This window comes from Aethalodelphis obliquidens, unplaced genomic scaffold (genome assembly GCF_003676395.1).
Source record: "Aethalodelphis obliquidens isolate GAN/ISIS:26980383/991018 unplaced genomic scaffold, ASM367639v1 scaffold13, whole genome shotgun sequence".
Lineage (NCBI taxonomy): Eukaryota > Metazoa > Chordata > Mammalia > Artiodactyla > Delphinidae > Aethalodelphis > Aethalodelphis obliquidens.
In genome coordinates this window covers 14602801-14623180 of record NW_020837957.1, presented here as the reverse complement: position 1 = coordinate 14623180, position 20380 = coordinate 14602801, and the positions used below count along the sequence as shown (strand labels likewise).

General features: G+C 35.9%; 1 protein-coding gene across 8 annotated transcripts in view; it reads left to right on the top strand.

Annotated features, from left to right (window-relative positions):
• USP33 (ubiquitin specific peptidase 33) overlaps positions 1-20380 on the top strand; it is an 88679-nt gene that overhangs the window by 41832 nt on the left and 26467 nt on the right. For 6 of the 8 annotated variants that reach the window (XR_003434318.1, XR_003434320.1, XR_003434319.1 and 3 more), the window contains 13 exons: positions 3704-3835; positions 4039-4092; positions 4525-4587; positions 5720-5872; positions 8111-8213; positions 8957-9026; positions 10527-10640; positions 13116-13194; positions 14329-14740; positions 17066-17206; positions 18445-18560; positions 19724-19896; positions 19997-20091. Coding sequence is in view for 5 of the 8 variants with exons in the window: in XM_027114112.1 (XP_026969913.1) it covers positions 3704-3835; positions 4039-4092; positions 4525-4587; positions 5720-5872; positions 8111-8213; positions 8957-9026; positions 10527-10640; positions 13116-13194; positions 14329-14740; positions 17066-17206; positions 18445-18560; positions 19724-19896; positions 19997-20091 (1705 nt within the window). In the remaining 3 variants the exon portion in view is untranslated. The remainder of the gene's footprint in view (positions 1-3703; positions 3836-4038; positions 4093-4524; positions 4588-5719; positions 5873-8110; positions 8214-8956; positions 9027-10526; positions 10641-13115; positions 13195-14328; positions 14741-17065; positions 17207-18444; positions 18561-19723; positions 19897-19996; positions 20092-20380) is intronic. The other 2 variants (XM_027114113.1, XM_027114114.1) reach the window with 1 other exon arrangement.

The window sequence follows — 20380 nt, the reverse complement described above, 5'->3', positions numbered from 1 at the left end:
CAAATTTTTTTTTTTTAACATCTAAATACTTGATTTGGGTCTTTCTTTTTTTTCCTATCTTTCATGTCTCTCCTTATCATTTGTATCCTTTATTCTATCATCTGTCTTATGTCTGGGTCCCTTAGTTTTTCTTCCCCACTGAGGGTCAGATTTTCCTTCATTGTATATCTTATAATTTTTTTTGTTTTGTTTTTGCGGTATGCGGGCCTCTCACTGCTGTGGCCTCTCCCCTTGCGGAGCACAGGCTCCAGACGCGCAGGCTCAGCGGCCATGGCTGATGGGCCCAGACGCTCCGCGGCACGTGGGATCTTCCCGGACCGGGGCACGAACCCGTGTCCCCTGCATCGGCAGGCGGACTCTCAACCACTGCATCACCAGGGAAGCCCTATCTTATAATTTTTTTAAATTAATTAATTAATTTGTTTATTTTTGGCTGCATTGGGTCTTTGTTGCTGTGCGTGGGCTTTCTCTAGTTGTGGCAAGCAGGGACTACTCTTTGTTGTGGTGCACTGGCTTCTCATTGTGGTGGCTTCTCTTGTTGTGGAGCACGGGCTCTAGGTGTGTGGGCTTCAGAAGTTGTGGCACGTGGGCTCAGTAGTTGTGGCTTGCAGGCTCTAGAGCACAGGCTCAGTAGTTGTGACGCATGGTCTTAGTTGCTCCACGGCATGTGGGATCTTCCCAGACCAGGGCTCGAACCTGTGTCCCCTGCACTGGCAGGCAGATTGTTAACCTCTGTGCTGCCAGGGAAGCCCCTGTATATCTTATAGTTTTTGATTGGATGCCAGACATTTGATTTTTACCTTGTCAGGTGCTGGTTGTTTTCATTCCTTTAAATGTTCTTTTTTTTTTCTGAGGCACAGTTAAATTTCTTGGGAACAGTTTGACCCTGTAATGCTCTCTTTTGAACTTTTTGAAGGCAGAACCAAAGTAGTCTTTCTTCTAGGGATAATTTTTTCCCAATACTAAGGTGATACCCTTCTGAGTATGCTATTTTATTCCTTCTGTATTATGAAATCTTTCAACTCTGGTGGAAACACAGACAGACCTGGGTTGGCTTTGAGAATTGTTCTACCTGCTTCTTTCCAATAGTTCTTTCCCCTTCTTAGGGTAGTTTAATCACAGGCACATGCTCATCAGTACTGGTTGAAAACATAATGGTAGCCCTTTACGAATCTCCAGAGTTCACTTCTCTCTATTCAGTTCTTTACTGTCTGTTACTCATCTTGGCCTCCCTGAATTTTCAACTCTGTCTCTTCAACTTAGAGAGATCACCAAAATCTGTTTGGGTTTTCTTCTACCTGTACTGTGGCCTAGAAGGAAATTCTCTCCAGGCAGTAAGTTGGGGTAGTCACCTTGTTTTTATCTTCTTATGGATCAGTGTCCTGCAGTACCTGTTATCCAGTGTCTGTGTCTGAAAACCATTATTTTATATTTTTTGGTCTGGTTTCTTACTTATTTGAGAGGGTAAATCTGGTCCATGTCACTCCATTATGGTTGCAAGTGGGAGTATTTGGGTAAGAGGGAAAAGGTATCTAATTACAAAAGGAAGTGAGAGGTGGGTGGGAAACCCTCCTCCATATATAAATAAAAAATGGAAAATATTAATTATTTTAAGTTTAACTTCATGCTCTGAAAGTCAGGAGCATGGCTTATGTAATATTACGTAGTAATGTGGTATTTATAAATAATGACTTATTCAATATCAACCCCAGCCTTATTCCTGTTGTATTTTGTAAGTTGCAGTATAATATTGGACTTATCATTTGATTTGATTTGATAGAAGCTTTTTATTTAATGTGTTTTCTAATGTGTTAATATTTCAGCACATGTATAACTGTTTATTCTTTCCTAGAAAGTTTCTTAACTTTTTCCCAAATAATTTTCTCAAACCCCAAAGATGAATGAAAGTTCATAAAATGCCCTGTTATTAAGAATGTACAATCCGGGACTTCCCCTGGTGGTGCAGTGGTTAACAATCCGCCTGCTAGTGCAGGGGACACGGGTTCGATCCCTGGTCTGGGAAGATCCCACATGCTGCAGAGCAACTAAGCCCGTGCGCCATAGCTACTGAGCTTGTGCTCTAGAGCCCACGAGCCACAACTCCTGAGCCCCTGTGCTGCAACTATTGAAGCCCACGTGCCTACAGCCCGTACTCCACAATAAGAGAAGCCACTGCATTGAGAAGTTTGCGCACCGCAACGAAGAGAGCCCCCACTCTCTGCAACTAGAGAAAGCCTGTGTGCAGCAACAAAGACCCAACACAGCGATAGATAGATAGATAGATGGGTAGAATGTGCAGTCCAAAGACGACCTAGAAATCCTTACTGAGTTAGACTTGAGATGTTTACTTGGAAATCACTCACTTAAACCATTCATAAGATAATCTGGGCATTGAATGCAGTGTATAAGTTTGCTCTATGATTCATAAGATTTAAAGTAGAGGTAGATAAAATTTAGTGACATTACAGTACATTGTGATGTCTTGGAGGAAATTAAGTTCACTGGGATTGCAAAATACTTTGCCTTCTGTTTACTTTAATGGAATTGAGGAAACTCCTGAAGAATATTAGGAAAATTATTATTGATTTGGGAAACTACCTCAGTCTTAAACTGGTTTTCTCATAGGGGAGGGAGGTCTGAGACCTTTACTGGTCATATAAAAAAACCTCAAGGGATGATGCAGAGTGCCTAATAAAGTTTTATGTGTATGTGTAGTATGTGCTACACACGTGACATGTACTACCTCATTTAACCCTTACGGTAGGAGTACGGCATTCAGCACTTACTGGAATCTTCAGGTCTATTTGACTTTAGAGTCCTTGGCTCTTACCCATGAGATATATAGGTGGATTCAAATCCTAGTTTGAATCCTATGTTAACAATGCGAACTCAGTTAGGTTTTCTTCTCTTATTAGCCTTATATGCAGATGAAGATAATAATGGTGCCTATCTCGGTGTTGTTGGAAGGATCATATGATAATGTGGTTCTCAACCTGGGATGACTTTGTCCCCAGAGGACATAATTTTACACTGTCTAATGACATTGGTTGTCGAAGCTCAGAGTGGTAGTAGTGAGGGTGTTCTGGTATCTAGTGGGTAGAAGAAGGAATGTTGCTAAATATCTTACAATGTACAGGACAACCCTCCACAAGAGAGAATTATCTGGCCTGAAGTGTCAGTGGTGCCAGGGTTGAGATACTCTGATGTGAATTGACTATGCTGGTTTATTGCTAGGATACCAAACTATTTCATTTATATCATCAGTGGGCTATTGCTAGTGTGAAAATGAAGGTTTCCATTTGAATTCTTTTTCTTTTCAATTCCAATTCTAGCCTAAGGGTTAATCTTTTTAAACGAAAAATAAGAAGGGGTAAAAATACTTAAATTGAATAACCTGACGTTTTTTCCCTTTTATTTACCTTTAAAAAATGAAATGGGAGAAAGGGGAAAAAGCAGCAAAAGTAATGGAGAAACAAACTTACATTGACTCATAGGTATCAATTTTAATAAAATGATTATTTATTAGTAGAGAAACTTCCAGTGTTGAAATTAACTTCAATTGTGAAAGTACCCTAGATGTATTTGAAAATATACACTTTTGTAGGGCAAACTTATAAACATGTATGCTTCTTGTTTTATCTTTTAATAATTTTTAATATATTAGCACTTTTAAAATTGACTTTTCTGGTCAATTTTTCTGTAGGTATTACCTCATTTGGAAAGCCTTGAGAAACAGGAAAACATTTCTAACAAAATGTCAGCTTTTCGAGGTCATTGTCCGCATTTGGATTCAGTTGGTGAAATAACTAAAGAAGATTTAATACAAAAATCTCATGTAAGAAAGAGGGCTTTTTTTCTTCCTTTAAAAAATCCTTTAAAAGATCATATTCATTTTTCTCCCAGATATGTGTTTTCTGTAGATTACTACAATATTCTATGTTCATGAATCCAAATTTTTTATATATGATATTAGTGAATGTATATATTTGGCTGTATTTATGTAACGGTAATGTTGCCTGTGTGATTTTCCTTTCATAGGGTTCTTGTCAGGATTGTAAAGTCAGAGGACCAAACCTTTGGGCGTGCCTGGAGGTATGTGTATGTTTCTTCTCAAAAGTTTGATATAAAAATTTATATCTGAATAAGGTTAACTAGAAGATTTTTTTTGACACTTAGAGGACTTCATAAATGAACATACTTTAAGAAGATCATTATCGATTATAAAAATTAAACTTTAAACTTTGGGCTTTAATTTACAGTGCTTTTCGCAGAGTTTGGTAAATCACTAAAATATTTTACCCTCACCTTTTATTAGCGGAGACATATCTTTTAGCTTATAAATATTCCAGTTATATTCTTTTGTGCCTAGTACCTTTTGGTTAAAATAACTGACTTGGGAAGTCATTTAATCTTTCCGTTAAACCATGTGATCAGAACTTCATTGTAAATGTAATTGTAATGCTATTATTGTAAACTTACATGTTATAAAATACCTAATTTTCCTTTTTATATAATTATTTATAGAATAGATGTTCATATGTTGGCTGTGGTGAATCACAAATAGATCATAGCACCATACATTCTCAGGTATGTATGTAGAAAAATTTCATGCAAGACGTTTTTTAAAGAGAGCCTGAAGGAAAGGGAAAGCAAATACAACATTAAGTTGTAATTCAAAATTTTGTCCGTTTTTCTTTTTTTTTTAATAAACGTGTTAAATCTTAGCTTATAAAAAGGTGGGGAGGGGAATTGCTAAGATCAGTATTAGAAAGAGGTTGTAATTAAGAGAGTAGTGATTTAAGAAATGTACCTCCAGATGTATGGAGGTGGTAGCTGAAGATATTAGTAGGATATGGAAGTTGAAGTCAAGAATAGAAGCCTAGGCTATGACAGGGCCTGACTGACTTCAAGTCTCAACTCATATACCTTTTTCTCTACATCCTCCTTACTGGAGTCCCGTTTCTACGTCACCCTGGTTGTTTGGTGCTTGTGTGTAATTCTGGCATGCTTCTTTTACAGATTAGATAGAGCTCCCATTCTAAACTATACATTTTCTTGAGAATGAACTGTCTTGTTCATATTTATCTCTACAGCATTAACTGTTCTCAACCAGGGTTCTTCAAGAGAATTAATTAAGGCTCTCAGGCATCATGGTACATAGTTAATTTACTTCTCTTTGGTGCATCTAGAATGGTGGTACTCTGTACCATTCTTGGGAGAATTGAGAAAATAGTTACTCAGATCATTGTCTATAGGGCATTATTCTCTTGCAGAACTCTAGTTGAGAAAGGCTGGAGTTTCGTATATCCAAGATCATATTCACTATCGCTTGAGCTGTTTTGTGCTTTGATTCATGTCATTTATATTCTTTTGCCATTCTGATCTCCTGGAACAGTTAACTGTGCTATTGTCAGTTTTCTTGTATTATAATTACTTGCTAACCGCAAAGCAGAGTCTTATAATAACTCTTGTGTTTATCTTTATAATGAATAGTGGTGAAAAATGACAATAGAATAACTTTTGGAGTAGGCTTAGATTTATCTATTTATCTATTTATCTAATTTATCTAAAAAATGGTTTTTTGGTGCTCCAGTTTAAATTTTCTCTTTTGAGTATATTGTTATTCATCAAAGGCCAGCAGTTTATCTTCTATGATCTTTTGAAAGGTTTTCAACTATAATTTTGACTCTTCTTCCCTCTCTCCCATGAAATTATACAGGAGACAAAGCATTATTTAACTGTGAACCTTACCACTCTTCGAGTATGGTGTTATGCTTGCAGCAAAGAAGTATTTTTGGATAGAAAATTAGGAACTCAGCCTTCATTACCTCATGTAAAACCACTTCACCAAACACAAGAAAATAGTGTCCAGGTAATAATCTAAATCTGTGTAATTAAAATATCAAATATTTTCAGGTAATAATTTCAGAATTTGTCATGTAGCTGAAATCTAAAAGAGCCCTACTTCACCTGTACTTTAAAAAATTTCCATAATGTGCCTCCTTTCCTCAAATGAAACACCGAAGCTGGCCTTTGTTCTTTTATAGAGTGATGGATTAGAGTGAAATTGAAGCCCACACCTGTCTGAAGATGGAAAAGCATCTGATGTGTTTTAAAAACTTAAAAAAACAGCTGGTTTAAATAATGTTTCTTTTTCTAGCCAGTCTGATTCTAGGAGAGGTGATGGGCCTTCTTTGATAGGCCCTAATTCAGCTCTCTTTTCCTCATTTCCCTCCCTGCTTCACCCCAATGTATATTACTGTAAACATTTTACTAATTTATTGAAAACCAGATAGAATACATTAAAGCTTAACATCAGTGTTTGGTTACAAAAGATGGGTAAGCTTGCAAAGATTGGTCACTTAATATTGAGACTTTTCTAGTCATATAAAAAATAGGAAAGGGAGGGACTTCCCTGGCCCTCCAGTGGGTAAGACTCCGCGCTTCCGCTGTAGGGCGCACGGGTTCGATCCCTAGTTGGGGAACTAAGATCCTGCCTGCCGCGCGGCGTGGCCAAAAAAAAAAAAAAAAGAAAAAATAGGAAAAGAAATGAAAAAAATAAGAATAGTTGGCGTCCTATCATCATTTGGTCTGTATGGTTTAATTAACACATCAGTGAGTTTTTTCCTTCTGTGCTATAGAAATCACATTGTATTTCTATAATTGTGTTCTTTGATACCAATTCTTAAGATATTTTGTGTTGTATCTTTGTATCACATTCTGATGGTAGATATTTGTGATAGTAAATTTGCTTGCCTCACACGTTATATAACTTCAAGTGACTAGATTTTAGACAAGGTATACTTGTTGCATTTCTAGTTTCATAGTTGAATAACTCTAGTTTATAAATTACCATCATTACTGTTTCTCCTACTGATACCTATTTATCATTCAAAAACGTGTTTTTTGGTTTTCTTTTGAATGCCATGGTAGTTTGAAAATAAGTTTACCTGAACCCTCTAACACTATTAACAAAAATGTGATAATTAAAAGTTTAATCACATGAGGAACTGATAACAATTTATAATAATCTAAAGAATAAGTACAGATAGTTCACAAAGAAGAAATACAAATTAAAACACATCGAGAAAATAATCATCACTGACTAAAGAAAAGTAAGTGAAAACAGCTATCTGCCATTTCTGCCCAAATAGATTATGATTGCAAACTCTTAGTGAATGCTGAATCTGGTTGAATAAGTATACTGATACTTTTCTGATAGCTTGTAAATAATTTTCTGGTGAGTTATATTTATAACACATAAAAGGCATGAATTTAATTTCATACAACTTCCTGATGATCCCATTGTTGAAGAAATTACTCAGAAGAAAAAGAAAGTTATTTGTACAGATTTTTTTTAGCAGTATAAAATTTACAGGCTGTTTGAACCCAGTTCATCAGAACATTAATTATAGAATAACAGTATTGGAAACCATTCAAATGTCATTAAGATTTTTCAAACAGTTTTGTAGGAGGTAAGATTTTGAATGATTTTTTTTTAAAGCTGCTCTACTTCTCTGTATTTCAATACACCAAAGTGAGAATATGGGGCCTACCCAACTATCTAGTATCTACAGATGCCAGGAAGGTAAAGTAAATGTATAAAGTGGGTGGGTGTAAGTGCATATATGCATGCCTTGAAGAAGAGAAATAGGCTGTAATAAGTTGGAGAGCACGTGCTAAGTACATTCTGCTGTTCAGTTTCCTCCTCCCACTGATGGTTGCTAAATGGGTTCAGTGTACTTTGATCTTCTGCTATTAGAAGAGAACTTGCAGAATTTGATTTTTATATGAGCTCACTCAATTTTTAAAATATTAGCTCAAAGTTTTGCTTTTGTTTCGGTTTTTGTCCTTTTTTTTTAAAACAGTGTGGACTAGCATTTGACCAAGTCACCAGTTGCAACCTCTTGAGTTAATCCAATTCTCAGGAATTAATATTGGAATTTTAAAAAATATTTAAAACTATTTCATATGCATAAAAGGATGCAAAATAACTTTAGTAACAAGTATCAGGAGAGATTGTTGAAGTCTACAGATAAGCTGCGAACAAATTAAAAAAAAATTTTGACCTAAGGATTTGTTCAAGCCTGCTATCTTTTCTGTTATCCAGGATTTTAAAATACCCAGTAACACAACGTTAAAAACTCCTCTGGTTGCTGTATTTGATGATCTGGACATAGAAGTGGAAGAAGAAGATGAACTTAAGGCAAGAGGTAAAATAATTCTCCTGTATAACACTCCTTTGTATGCTACTGTCCATTTCTTTAGGAAATTGTATCATGTGAATATTTCGAAATCTAGAGATGATCAGAAGATAATTACAAAAAAAATTTCTAGGAATCAGATTATCGGTTATGCTTTTTAAAAAAAATTATCAGTTTACATAATTAATCAGGGTGCATTTTTAAGTTCTACCTTTTTTTGTTTATTTATTGTATTATGCATCATTTGAAAATACCAAGGAAATATCCTTTTGTTTTTAATGATGCATGAGTGGAAGTAATGCTAGTTGGCAGTATTTGATTGTAATAAATCAATAAAGTAATTGTATTTTAAAAAAAGTTCTGAAATTTGACCTAGTAAAATTGTATCTGTGAAAAAGCAAACGGACAACTTTGATGCTTCTTTTCTCTTGCATCACTTTACTAAAGCCCACAGTTCTTAGTATAAACTATCTGTATAGTTTAGTACAGACTTTTCTGTTTTATAGTTGATGTAAGGGAATCTTAACCCTTTAAGGATATATTTAAATAATTTTCTGAAAATTAACACTTTGGTGTAAGTCTGACCTCTTTGGTTATTCAAGTTGCTGTTTGTATTTCTATAATGTATTTTGTATTTCCTTAACATAGTTTGGGAACCATAATAATTACCTAGTTACATATTCAGCGAACACTCATAAAATTGAGTCATTGCATTATTGAATGATAACATAACTTATAATTTTTCCTAATAGGTCTTACAGGTTTGAAAAATATTGGAAATACTTGTTATATGAATGCAGCTTTGCAGGCTCTTTCCAATTGGTAAGTAGATAAATTAATTTTGTTAGTATAGTTTTTTAAAGTTACTCTTGGAGGACTTCCCTGCTGGTGCAGTGGTTAGGAATCCGCCTGCCAAGGCAGGGGACACGGGTTTGATCCCTGGTCTGGGAAGATCCCACATGCCACGGAGCAACTAAGCCCGCGCGCCACAACTACTGAGTCTGTGCGCCACAACTACTGAGCCTATGCTCCAGAGCCCACGAGCTACAACTACTGAGCCTGCGCACGTGCCGCAGCTACTGAAGCCTGCGAGCCTAGAGCCTGTGCTCCGCAACAAGAGAAGCCACTGCAATGAGAAGCCCGCACACTGCAACAAAGTGTAGCCCCCACTCACTGCAACGAGAGAAAGCCCGCGCACAGCAACAAAGACCTAGTGTAGCCAAAAATAAATAAATAAAATAAAATTATGAATAAAGAATAATAGAGTTACTCTTGGAGCAGAAAACCGTGCTGCTGTATAGTACACTGAGAAGAAAGGAGTGAGAAGAGAAAAGAAAGAAATATACATTAATAGTAATATGGGAAAGAGGTGACAATTATATTCAATTCCCCTAGCCAACAGGATCCCATTAAATCCTTGCTGTACCTCTTCCCTCACCCCTCTCAACACATAGTGCTGCCTCCCCCCCTTTTCTGAAATGCCCCCACTTAAAAAATTATCTGGATTAACTAAAGCCTAAATGTGTAAATATTCCTGAAAAAGTTATTTCCTCTTTCTTGTTGAGTAACTCTTAAGGTAGAGTAGGTAAGAAACTGAGTTGGGACATAATCCATTGTTGTCCCAATGGGGTTGCTTTGATCGTGCCTGTAGTTTCCTAAGACTGCTGGTCCTGGCTCAGACCCTAGGTGGTTGTATGTCTTTGAGGAAGTTATTTGTTTTTACATCTAGAAAACAAGGAGCTTAAACTAATTAATTCCTCAAATCACTTTTAGTTCAGAGGTCCTAGGAAAATATTTTATATTTTTCTGTAGGTGGAAAGTCTCTAATAAAGCAATTAGTTTTTTTTTTTTAATTATAGTCCTGTAAAGTAGGTAGGTGCAGTATGGAATGCTCTGCAGACGATCACCCAGGGAAGAGATGAAAAGTTGAGGAACCCTGATAGTTATATACCTGGTAAGAGCAGAAAAAACAATAAAGAGGGAAAAGAGTTACCAGAGAGGTCAAGAAGAAAAGTAAAAAAGTGCATTACATTGGTCAAGAGAAATGGGTGAACCACCTGTGACAGATGCTACTGAGGGGGAAATGAAAGGTGTTTACTGGATTTGGCAGCATTGAGGACTCTGATGTGGTGGGTCAAATCTGATTTGATGGGTTGAGCAAGATAATGAAGGAAAGAATGTGAAGCTGTAAAAGGGAGCAAAGAAGTAACAGATACAGGGCTCTATGTGCTGTCAATTCATTGAATGACTAGAAGTCAATCAGTATTAAGCTGTGACTGCACTCTAACTTTTTTTTTTTTAACCTTTTTTTTTTTAAACTAGCCCACCTTTGACACAGTTTTTTCTTGATTGTGGAGGACTAGCCCGAACAGATAAGAAACCAGCTATTTGTAAAAGTTATCTCAAACTGATGACAGAGCTGTGGCATAAAAGCAGGTATGTACTTAATATGTTTATTTTCATTATTATATTTTTAAATGAATATCATAAATATTAAACATTTGCAGGTGCATTTATAGAGCTGTAAAAAGGAGATTTGAGACATTCAGTTTGGGGCATGTTATATTTGAAAATGAACATCCAAATGAAATATCTGGACTGGAGATAAAATGTTGAACTGTTAAAGCTGCTGTTACTGACACTTTTGATTTTTAATTCAGGAGTAGGCATTCTCACAGTGCTAAAATCAGACCCTAGAGGCATATATGAATGTTTATTTTTCTGCTTATCTTTATTTATTCTAAGTGTAGCATTAGAAAAATAATTGTTTGCTGTAATATTTTGTATTAGAACTATTCAGAAAGTTGCATTTAATGGTTCCTAAGAACTGCCCAGCCTTTCTTCTAAGAAAACAATCACCAAAGCTTTCATGTACTTATATTCTTAAGTGCTTCAGTTTTCTTTGAGGTATTTGACTCCCTACTAAAGAGTATCTCTTGAGTTAAAAATTTGTTATTACTGTCATTTCAGTGTGCTAGGAAAAGATTGTTTTAATGAATTATTTTGGGATGTGAAGTTATATATCATTCACATTTCTAATATTCAAGAGACAGAATTCTCTCGTCATTTATCCCTATTGGGTATTACCCGTTGCTGCCAAGGGTTCTAACGTTTCTAAGTTCCTTACTGCATAGCTAGAACTAACCCTTAACTGCTATGTTTAAGCTTCTTTGCCCTGCAACTATAAACTTAATATTCTTGGAAGTTTACTAAACTTCAGAAGTGTTATAGTACAGAATTTTAAGTGATTAAATCTTGCATCTGGTTTACTTTTCATTTTTGTTTTCATGAGTATTTGATGGCTGGTTTAAAATTTTTATTTAGATAGTGTACTAGATATACTTATCCCAGGAATTTTAAGTAATTAAAATATTATTTTAAGTAATTAGAAGTATTTTTTGAAAAATCATATAGTAGAGCATAATCATTTCATTAGGGGGGAGAACAATAAATTACGTAGCTTAAATATAAAAAATAAGCTATTTTGATGAACCTGTGAAGCATAATACTAGGCAATTTTTTTGTTTGCTTTTGTTGTCTTTTTTTTCCCTCACTGTTTTCTTTTTTAAACGAAGGGGCAATCTTTTTTTCTTTTTTTAAAAATTAATTCATCAATTTATTTATTTTTGGCTATGTTGGGTCTTCATTGCTGTGCGCGGGCTTTCTCTCGTTGTGGTGAGCAGGGGCTACTCTTCGTTGCGGTGCACTGGCTTCTCGTTGTGGTGGCTCCTCTTGTTGCGGAGCACAGGCTCTAGGCACGCGGACATCAGTAGTTGTGGCTCGTGGGCTGTAGAGCGCAGGCTCAGTAGTTGTGGCGCACGGGCTTAGTTGCTCCGCAGCATGTGGGATCTTCCCGGACCAGGGCTCAAACCCGTGTCCCCTGTATTGACAGGCAGATTTAACCACTGCGCCACCAGGGAAGTCCCTGTATTTTTAAATTTCATTTTATTTTTTTATACAGCAGGTTCTTATTAGTTATCTATTTTATACATATTAGTGTATATATGTCAACCCCAATCTCCCAATTCGTCCCACCACCACCACACACGCACTCTTTTTAAAAAAAATATTTATTTATTTTATTTGTTTATTTGGCTGTGCCGGTTCTTAGTTGCGGCATGTGGGATCTAGTTCCCTGACCAGGGATCAAACCTGGGTCCCCTGCATTGCGAGTGCGGAGTCTCAGCCACTGGACCACCAGGGAAGTCCCAGTATTGGGCAATTTTGTATGATTCTTTTTATTTTTTTTTTGCGGTACGCGGGCCTCTCACTGTTGTGGCCTCTCCCATTGCGGAGCACAGGCTCTGGACGCGTAGGCTCAGCAGCCATGACTCACGGGCTTAGCCGCTCCGTGGCATGTGGGATCTTCCCAGACCAGGGCACGAACCCGTGTCCCCTGCATCGGCAGGCGGACTCTCAACCACTGCGCCACCAGGGAAGCTCTTGAATGATTTTTTGAAACACAAATACTTTGCAGTTTAACTCTTTGAATTTTTGATTGTTCGTTTCTTTTTATTATTATTATTATTTATTTTTGGCTGTGTCAGGTCTTTATTGCTCACGCGGGCTTCTCTCTAGTTGTGACACGCAGGCTCCAGAGTGTGCAGGCTCAGTAGTTGTACCACACAGGCTCTTTAGTTGTGTTGCATGGGCTCCAGAGCACTTGGGCTGTGTAGTTGCGGCATGCGGGCTCTTTAGTTGTGGCACGTGGGCTCCTTAGTTTTGGAGCGTGGGCTTAGTTGCCCCACGGCATGTGGGATCTTAGTTCCCTGACCAGGGATCAAACCTGTGTCCCCTGCATTGGAAGGTGGATTTTCAACCACTGGACCATCAGGGAAGTCCCTGATTGCTCATTTCTAAAATAAAAACTAAAAATCACAGATTTCTTCCTAAAACTGTTTTCTTCTTCAGGCCAGGATTTGTTGTGCCTACTAATCTGTTTCAAGGAATTAAAACTGTAAATCCAACATTTCGGGGGTATTCTCAGCAGGTACGTCTTTGTTGCTCTTTATTCATAATATTAATCTTTAATACATTTGCAGAATGCTGTTATGCATTATGCTATTATATACTCATTTGCTATTCTAAGAATAATAACCCCATATCATATTTTTGGCTTACATTTTTCCACTTTTCTCTTAATTTCATATTTTTCTAGAAATTTTAAATTTGGGGGTGTTTAAATATGTCAGTATATTCTAGCGCTTTTAGCTTTGAAAAGTTCCGCATCCAGAGATAAATTTTACCTGTATTTTCTGATTTAATTAAAAAAAAATTCTTTAGACATGTGTCATTTATTTCACATTACAATATAATCCAAATTTAATTTTTCGCAAACAGCTAACAAATTGTATGAAAGTACAGATTTAAGAATTTTCTTATCTGGTTTTAAAAGTTTCTTCTTTATTAATTTGATGCTTACATTAATGTATAATAAGGTCTGTTTCTGGGCTTTCTAAGCTGTTTCATCGACCTGTAATTTTTTGGATTGACACCAATGGCAGTTTCAATTATTGTACTTTATAAAATGTTTTTTCATGTTAATACCTGGTCCTCACATGTGTTTCTTTTTCAAAACAATACCTGTTCTCTGTTAACTTTTTCTGTTGCAAATTCCTGGATCACAGAGACTTGGTAGACATAAGTTGGGGCCTACGAATTTGTATTTTCAATAAACATTCTAGGTTGATCAAGGATTTTTGAGATACAGTGCAAAATTGGATAAAGCTTTAGTTTTAAGCCAAACTTATACTTGAATTTAGGATATCTCTCTCAGTTGTTATTGTCAGATGAGGCAAATCCTTACTCAAGTTTTTTAAAATAGCAGCAGTACTAAAGCTGACCTCCAGATCATCTTCAGTTTTTTGTTGCTGTTGTTTATTGTTTTTTTTAGTTTTAATTGAAATACATGTTCAGTTTTTTAATTACTTTTGTTTTATTTACATAACTTTTTAGAACTTAGTGCTTCCTATCCCTCCAATGCCTTATGTCTACAAAGTTGTATTTCCTTAGTATAATGCTACACATTTAGAAATCAGTTGCTAACCACATTTTGTATATTTTCTCATTTCTACATACATGTGTTTTTAATGAAATGGTAATATCTATGTTGCTTATATATTAGGATGCTCAAGAATTCCTTCGATGTTTAATGGATCTGCTTCATGAAGAACTGAAAGAACAGGTCATGGAAGTAGAAGAGGATCCTCAAACTATAATGACTGAGGAGACCATGGAGGAAGACAAGAGCCAGTCAGATGCAGATTTTCAGTCTTGTGAATCTTGTAGCAGCAGTGATAAAGCCGAAAATGAAAATGGGTCTAGAAGCTTTTCTGAAGATAATAATGAAACAACAATGTTAATTCAGGATGATGAAAACAATTCAGAAATGTCAAAAGATTGGCAAAAAGAGAAGATGTGCAATAAGATTAATAAAGCGAATTCTGAAGGAGAATTAGATAGAGACTCTGTGTCTGAAACAGTTGACTTCAACAATCAGGAAACTGTCAAAGTGCAAATACACAGCAGAGCTTCAGGTGACAATTTTTATAATTTTCAAATGATAGTGTTTCATTTTTAGACAAAGGGTGCAAAATGTGTTTATATATATATATACATATATATATATATAATTTTGTGTGTGTGTGTGTGTGTGTGTGTGGGTGGGTGGTACGCGGGCCTCTCACTGTTGTGGCCTCTCCCGTTGCGGAGCACAGGCTCCGGACGCGCAGGCTCAGTGGCCATGGCTCAGGGGCCCAGCCACTCCGCGGCATGTGGGATCTTCCCCGACCAGGGCACAAACCCATGTCCCCTGCATCGGCAGGTAGACTCTCAACCACTGCGCCACCAGGGAAGCCCCAAGATATGTTTATATTTAAGATGATATTTGTAATTTTACCATTTTCTGATTTGGGGGAGAGCGGAATTAGCCTGACATGTGACTTTAGAATACATTTCTAATTTACATGTTAATGTTCACAGTTTATATTTAGCATAATAAAAATGAAATAGAATAATTAATAGCTTTAGCTTAATATTTTGTGTGTAGTATATGACATTATAGTTCAACCATACTAATTGAAAGAAAGAGGGTATTAAATAGATGTTACTTTTGGGCTTTCTGACTAGTAGAGTTTAGTACTATTTGCATGTGAGTGTTAAGTTAATGTCATTTAAAGCAGATTCGGTTGAGATCTGCAAAATAGCAAAATAATCCAAATTGTAGACTGTTAGATTTAGATTGCTGTCATTGGAGTCATATCAGCTATGAAATACTTGGTGTATGTTTGGCATAGGAGTTTAATTAACTATAATGAACGCTGTTACGATAGAGTATACCGTTATACATGTCATTGTTCCTGTGGGAAAGAGCAAGTGGCCAAATGAAAGATAGTTGAGCTAGGTTGCTTTGCATTTTACATTTATTTCTTCTAGGGTTAACTTGTGTTAGCTTAATGTGGTATTTAATTCTCCAAAGCACATAAAATTAAACCATCAGAGGTTCAGATTCTCTGACCTTAAAATAAGTGGCAGACAAGGAACATAAAAAATGTATCTTTTGTAATTACTGAAGAGTAGGAACTACTAAACAATTTACTTACGTTTTTGAACCCCACATTTTTTCTGGAGGAGAAGGATATTTCCTTAACCACAGGAATACTTGTGGTTCACCCATGTGCAGTGCATAAATGCCTTCTAGTCAGGAGAACGTGTTAGGCTCCTTGATTATACTGATGTTATGTTTAGAAGTTTAGATGTGGTTAGAAGTTGCTTAGTCAATAGATATGTGAAATTTCAGTATTGAAAGACTTAGCCGTCTGCTATCTAGCCTTTCCTCATCAAAAGCCTGATTAAGCCTGATTACTTGACCTACTGGTTCCTTATTGCTCCATAGCAAGTTTATGCTTACAATTAGTAACTAATTGATGACCTGGATCAGGGATCTGAGGTTTTACATTTTCTGATTGAAAAATGTGACAAAGACCGTATATGACATGCAAAACCCAACATATTTACTATCTGGTCTGTTACAGGAATCATTTGCCAATCCCTGACCTAGATGATATTAACTTTATTCCCTTCTGAAAGGCTAGAGCGAGTCTCCTCCTCTTTCTTCCCCCAATATTATGCAGTCTGCTTTTAGTCATGGTTGGGATAATGAGAAATGCCTCTGTGAAAGTAATAAAAGTCATTTATTTTGCATTATCTGAAAAAATCCCTGAAATCATTCTGTTTCAGGGTCTGTTATGTACAATTCTCTTTTCTTCACTCAAATACTTTTTGAGCAGTCTCTTGCCCTGGAATATATGTTATGTACTAGGAATCCAACAACAAATCAAGATAGCTCTCATAGAGCTTATATTTTCTTGATTCATAATTTAATTCCAAAAAAGGTGTTTTTTTCTGACAGAGGGTTTTATTTCCTTTTATAACAGAGTAAAATAATTTATAATTACTTTATGCCTAAATTTCTTGTTAGATTTTGCTTACTATGTCAGTTTGGGAGGATAATCTCTTTTTCTCCCATATAGTTTTAAAGCTTTCTAAAAAACTGCCCTAAATTGCTTTTGTTTTTTAAATACTAAGTTAGGACAAATATGATCCTCTTTGGCTTTATATTTCCACACTTATATTTGCACAGTTTCTGGATTGCCTACAACAGTAATGTGTTATAAACGTTAATTAGATTCCTAGGGGGAAAATCACTGTTAGTTTGCTTAGCAAGCCTAATGTCTATCAGGTGTTTTACCTGACATTTATTAATGTGAGTTGTGTTCAAAATCTCAGATGAAGAAAGCTTTATTTGACAGGTGGAATAATTTTACTATTTAATGTAATAATACAAATTTTAAATATTACAGAATATATTACTGATGTCCATTTGAATGAGCTGTCTACATCACAGACCCTCCCATCAAGTGAAGGTGTTAACCCACGTTTATCAGCAAGCCCTCCGAAATCAGGCACTTTGTGGCCAGGATTGGCACCCACACACAAAAAAGGTAGAAGTTTCAGTTATTCAGGTTCCTTTGCTTTGATAGTTTAAAGTGTTAATTATGAAATATTATTCAAGCTTTTTAAATTGACAGCATAGTTTTACACAACCATGATTTAAAATTTGTGTGTGTGTGTGGCACAAATTTACATACAACAGAATTCACTCTTTTGGTGTAGGGGTCTGAGTTTCAACATGTGCGCAGATTGTTACCATCACCACAAACAGAATATAGAACAGCTCCAGTACCCCAAAGAATTCCCTTATACTACCAGACCCTCCCACTACTCCTCCCAAAGCCCCAGCCCTGTGAATCTGTTCCCTATTCCTATTGTTTTTCCTTTTGCAGAATGTCATATAAAGAGAATCATACAGACGTAGTCTTTTGAAACAGGCTGCTTTCACTTAGCGTAATGAATCTGAGATACAGTCATGTTGCAGGTCTGAATAGTTCTTTTTTATTACTGAGTAGTATTTCATCGTGTGACTGAAATACTTGAATTTGTTTCCAGTTTTTGGCAATTATGAATAATGTTGCTATAAACATTTATGTACTGGTTTCTGTATGAACATAAATTTTCATTTGTTTAGGGTAAACACCTGGATGTGGGGTTACTGGGTTTTATGTTAGTTTTATGCTTAATGTTGTATGAAATTGTTTTTCGGAGTGGCTGTATCATTTTGCTTTCCAACCAGCTATGTATGAGAGTTCCAGTATTAGAAAATGTAAAACTGTAAAACTCTTATAAGAGTTTTCATGACCTTGTGTTAGAATTCTTTAAAAACATCAAAGACATCAAAAGCATGATCCGTAAAAGAAAAAAAATTAAAATCTTTCTTGGCAAAAGACACCATTAAGAGAATGAAAAGATAAGATTGGAAGAAAATATTTGCAAATCGCGTAGCTGACAAAGGACTTGTATATAAAATATATAAAGAACTCTCAAAGCTTAATAGCATCCTTTCTTCAAATAAAGCCTTACTTGGGAGCAAAATCAAATAAGTAAAAGCAAAACTATTCTGGTTGAAGTCAAGATGGGAAGCTGAATACTTTCTATTTCATCATGGTTTCTCTTTGAGGTTTTTTTTTGCGTATGTGTGTGTTTTCTTTAGGTAATGCTTTTGAATGGTATTTTGACAAATTTCTTCAGCATAGTAATTTTGCTGTTAAAAGATTTCAGAAAAAAATGCTAAAGGAACTACTTTGATTTCTAAAAAATTTCTATGCTTGTTTTTCAATCCTAGCTCAGTCTGCATCATCTCCAAAGAGAAAAAAACAGCACAAGAAATACCGGAGTGTTATTTCAGACATATTTGATGGAACAATCATTAGTTCAGTGCAGTGTCTGACTTGTGATAGGGTGAGTATGAAAGAATTATAATACACAGGAAATTTCTGTCAAATGCTCTTTTTTTAAAAAAAACCTGACAAAATGGTGTGAAAGTTTAATGTCTTTTCCTTGTTGTTGATGATTATACATGTATTTCTTGTGTTTGAAGAAATATAAATTGATTCTAAGAGTAGAACTTGGTTTTTGGAAGCAATAGTAACATACTGATTTAAGGATGGGTCTTGACCTGTCACTGAACAGGCATGCATTTAGCAGGAAGGATTAACTCAGTTCTTCATCTCTGGTCACATACAAAGGAGATATGTTGCTCAGCAACGAGAATTTGTAACACATGCATATTCTTCCAAGGCTGATGAAATTAGTAGGAAACTGTTGTTATTCACAGGCACAAGGCTATGTATGTATCTTCTCCACTTGGTTGTATGGCTTATAAATATTTTCCCATGTTAAGTTTGGATTCAGATAATAAAAGTAGTATCAGGTTCATAAACAAGAGCATGAATTAAAATCATCATGAGATTTTTAGTAATACCTCTAAATTCCTGAGTTTCCTAGAGATTTTCTTAAGAACAGTTTTACTTCAGTGCAGTGATGAATATAATTAAGATGAATGTAAAATGAACTATCTCAAAAAAAACACACAAAAAACCCCAAAGTAAGTTTTCAGTTATTGTGTTAGAATTAAGTCAAATCTAAGGGTTTTCAATAGGGTTATCTTAATGTAGGCTATTTTGGTACCAGATATTTAAATGGAATTATCCTGAAATGTTTTCAGCTGTTTAGGTTTCGCATCTTGTTTTTTAAGCTACATTTAAAAACTATCACTAGAGGTCATTTTCAAAAATAAATGCAGTAGTGCTTAACAGTCTGGAACTCAAGCTACAGTGGCTGTGTGTGAGATACTTCTCTTTACTGCAATGTCCTTGACTAATGGGGATGTTAGTAGTTACCTCATAAGGTTTATGTGAAGATTAAATTTAGAACAGCACCTGGTACAAAGCAATTTTGCTTTCATTATTACTATTTTAGCTTTTTTTACTATATAAAAAGCAGTTTGTTTTTTTGTTTTTTTCTTATTATAATTTGCTTTGATCTTTGCCGTCTAAAATCTATCCTCAGATGTTTGTGCTGGATTATTTTCATCCCATTGTTAAAACACAAAACAATTTTAGGTGTCTGTAACCCTCGAGACCTTTCAAGATCTGTCCTTGCCGATCCCTGGCAAGGAAGACCTTGCTAAGCTGCATTCATCAAGTCATCCAACATCTATAGTCAAAGCAGGATCATGTGGCGAAGCATATGCTCCACAAGGGTGGATAGCTTTTTTCATGGAATATGTGAAGAGGTATGTATGTGTTTTCTTTGTATTAGTTGATTGTTAAAACTGCTGTTTCTGCTGTACTGGCAGAACATTTCCTTTCTTTTTTCTATCAATAATGTTTCAGGTTTGTTGTCTCATGTGTCCCTAGCTGGTTTTGGGGTCCAATAGTAACCTTGCAAGATTGTCTTGCTGCCTTCTTTGCCAGAGATGAACTAAAAGGTAAGAAATACGAAATAGTTTTCATCAATGGCTAAACTGTTGTGAGTGATCTAAAATACTAGTGGGACAAAATATAGAATGTATTCATAAAAGCTGAGTTTTTTTAAAAATTTATTTTTGGCTGTGTTGGGTCTTCCTTGCTGTGTGTGGGCTTTCTCTAGTTGCGTCGAGAGGGGGTTGCTCTTCTTTGCGGTGTGCGGGCTTCTCACTGCGGTGTCTTCTCTTGTTGTGGAGCACGGGCTGTAGGCGTGCGAGCTTCAGCAGTTGTGGCATGTGCACTCAGTAGTTG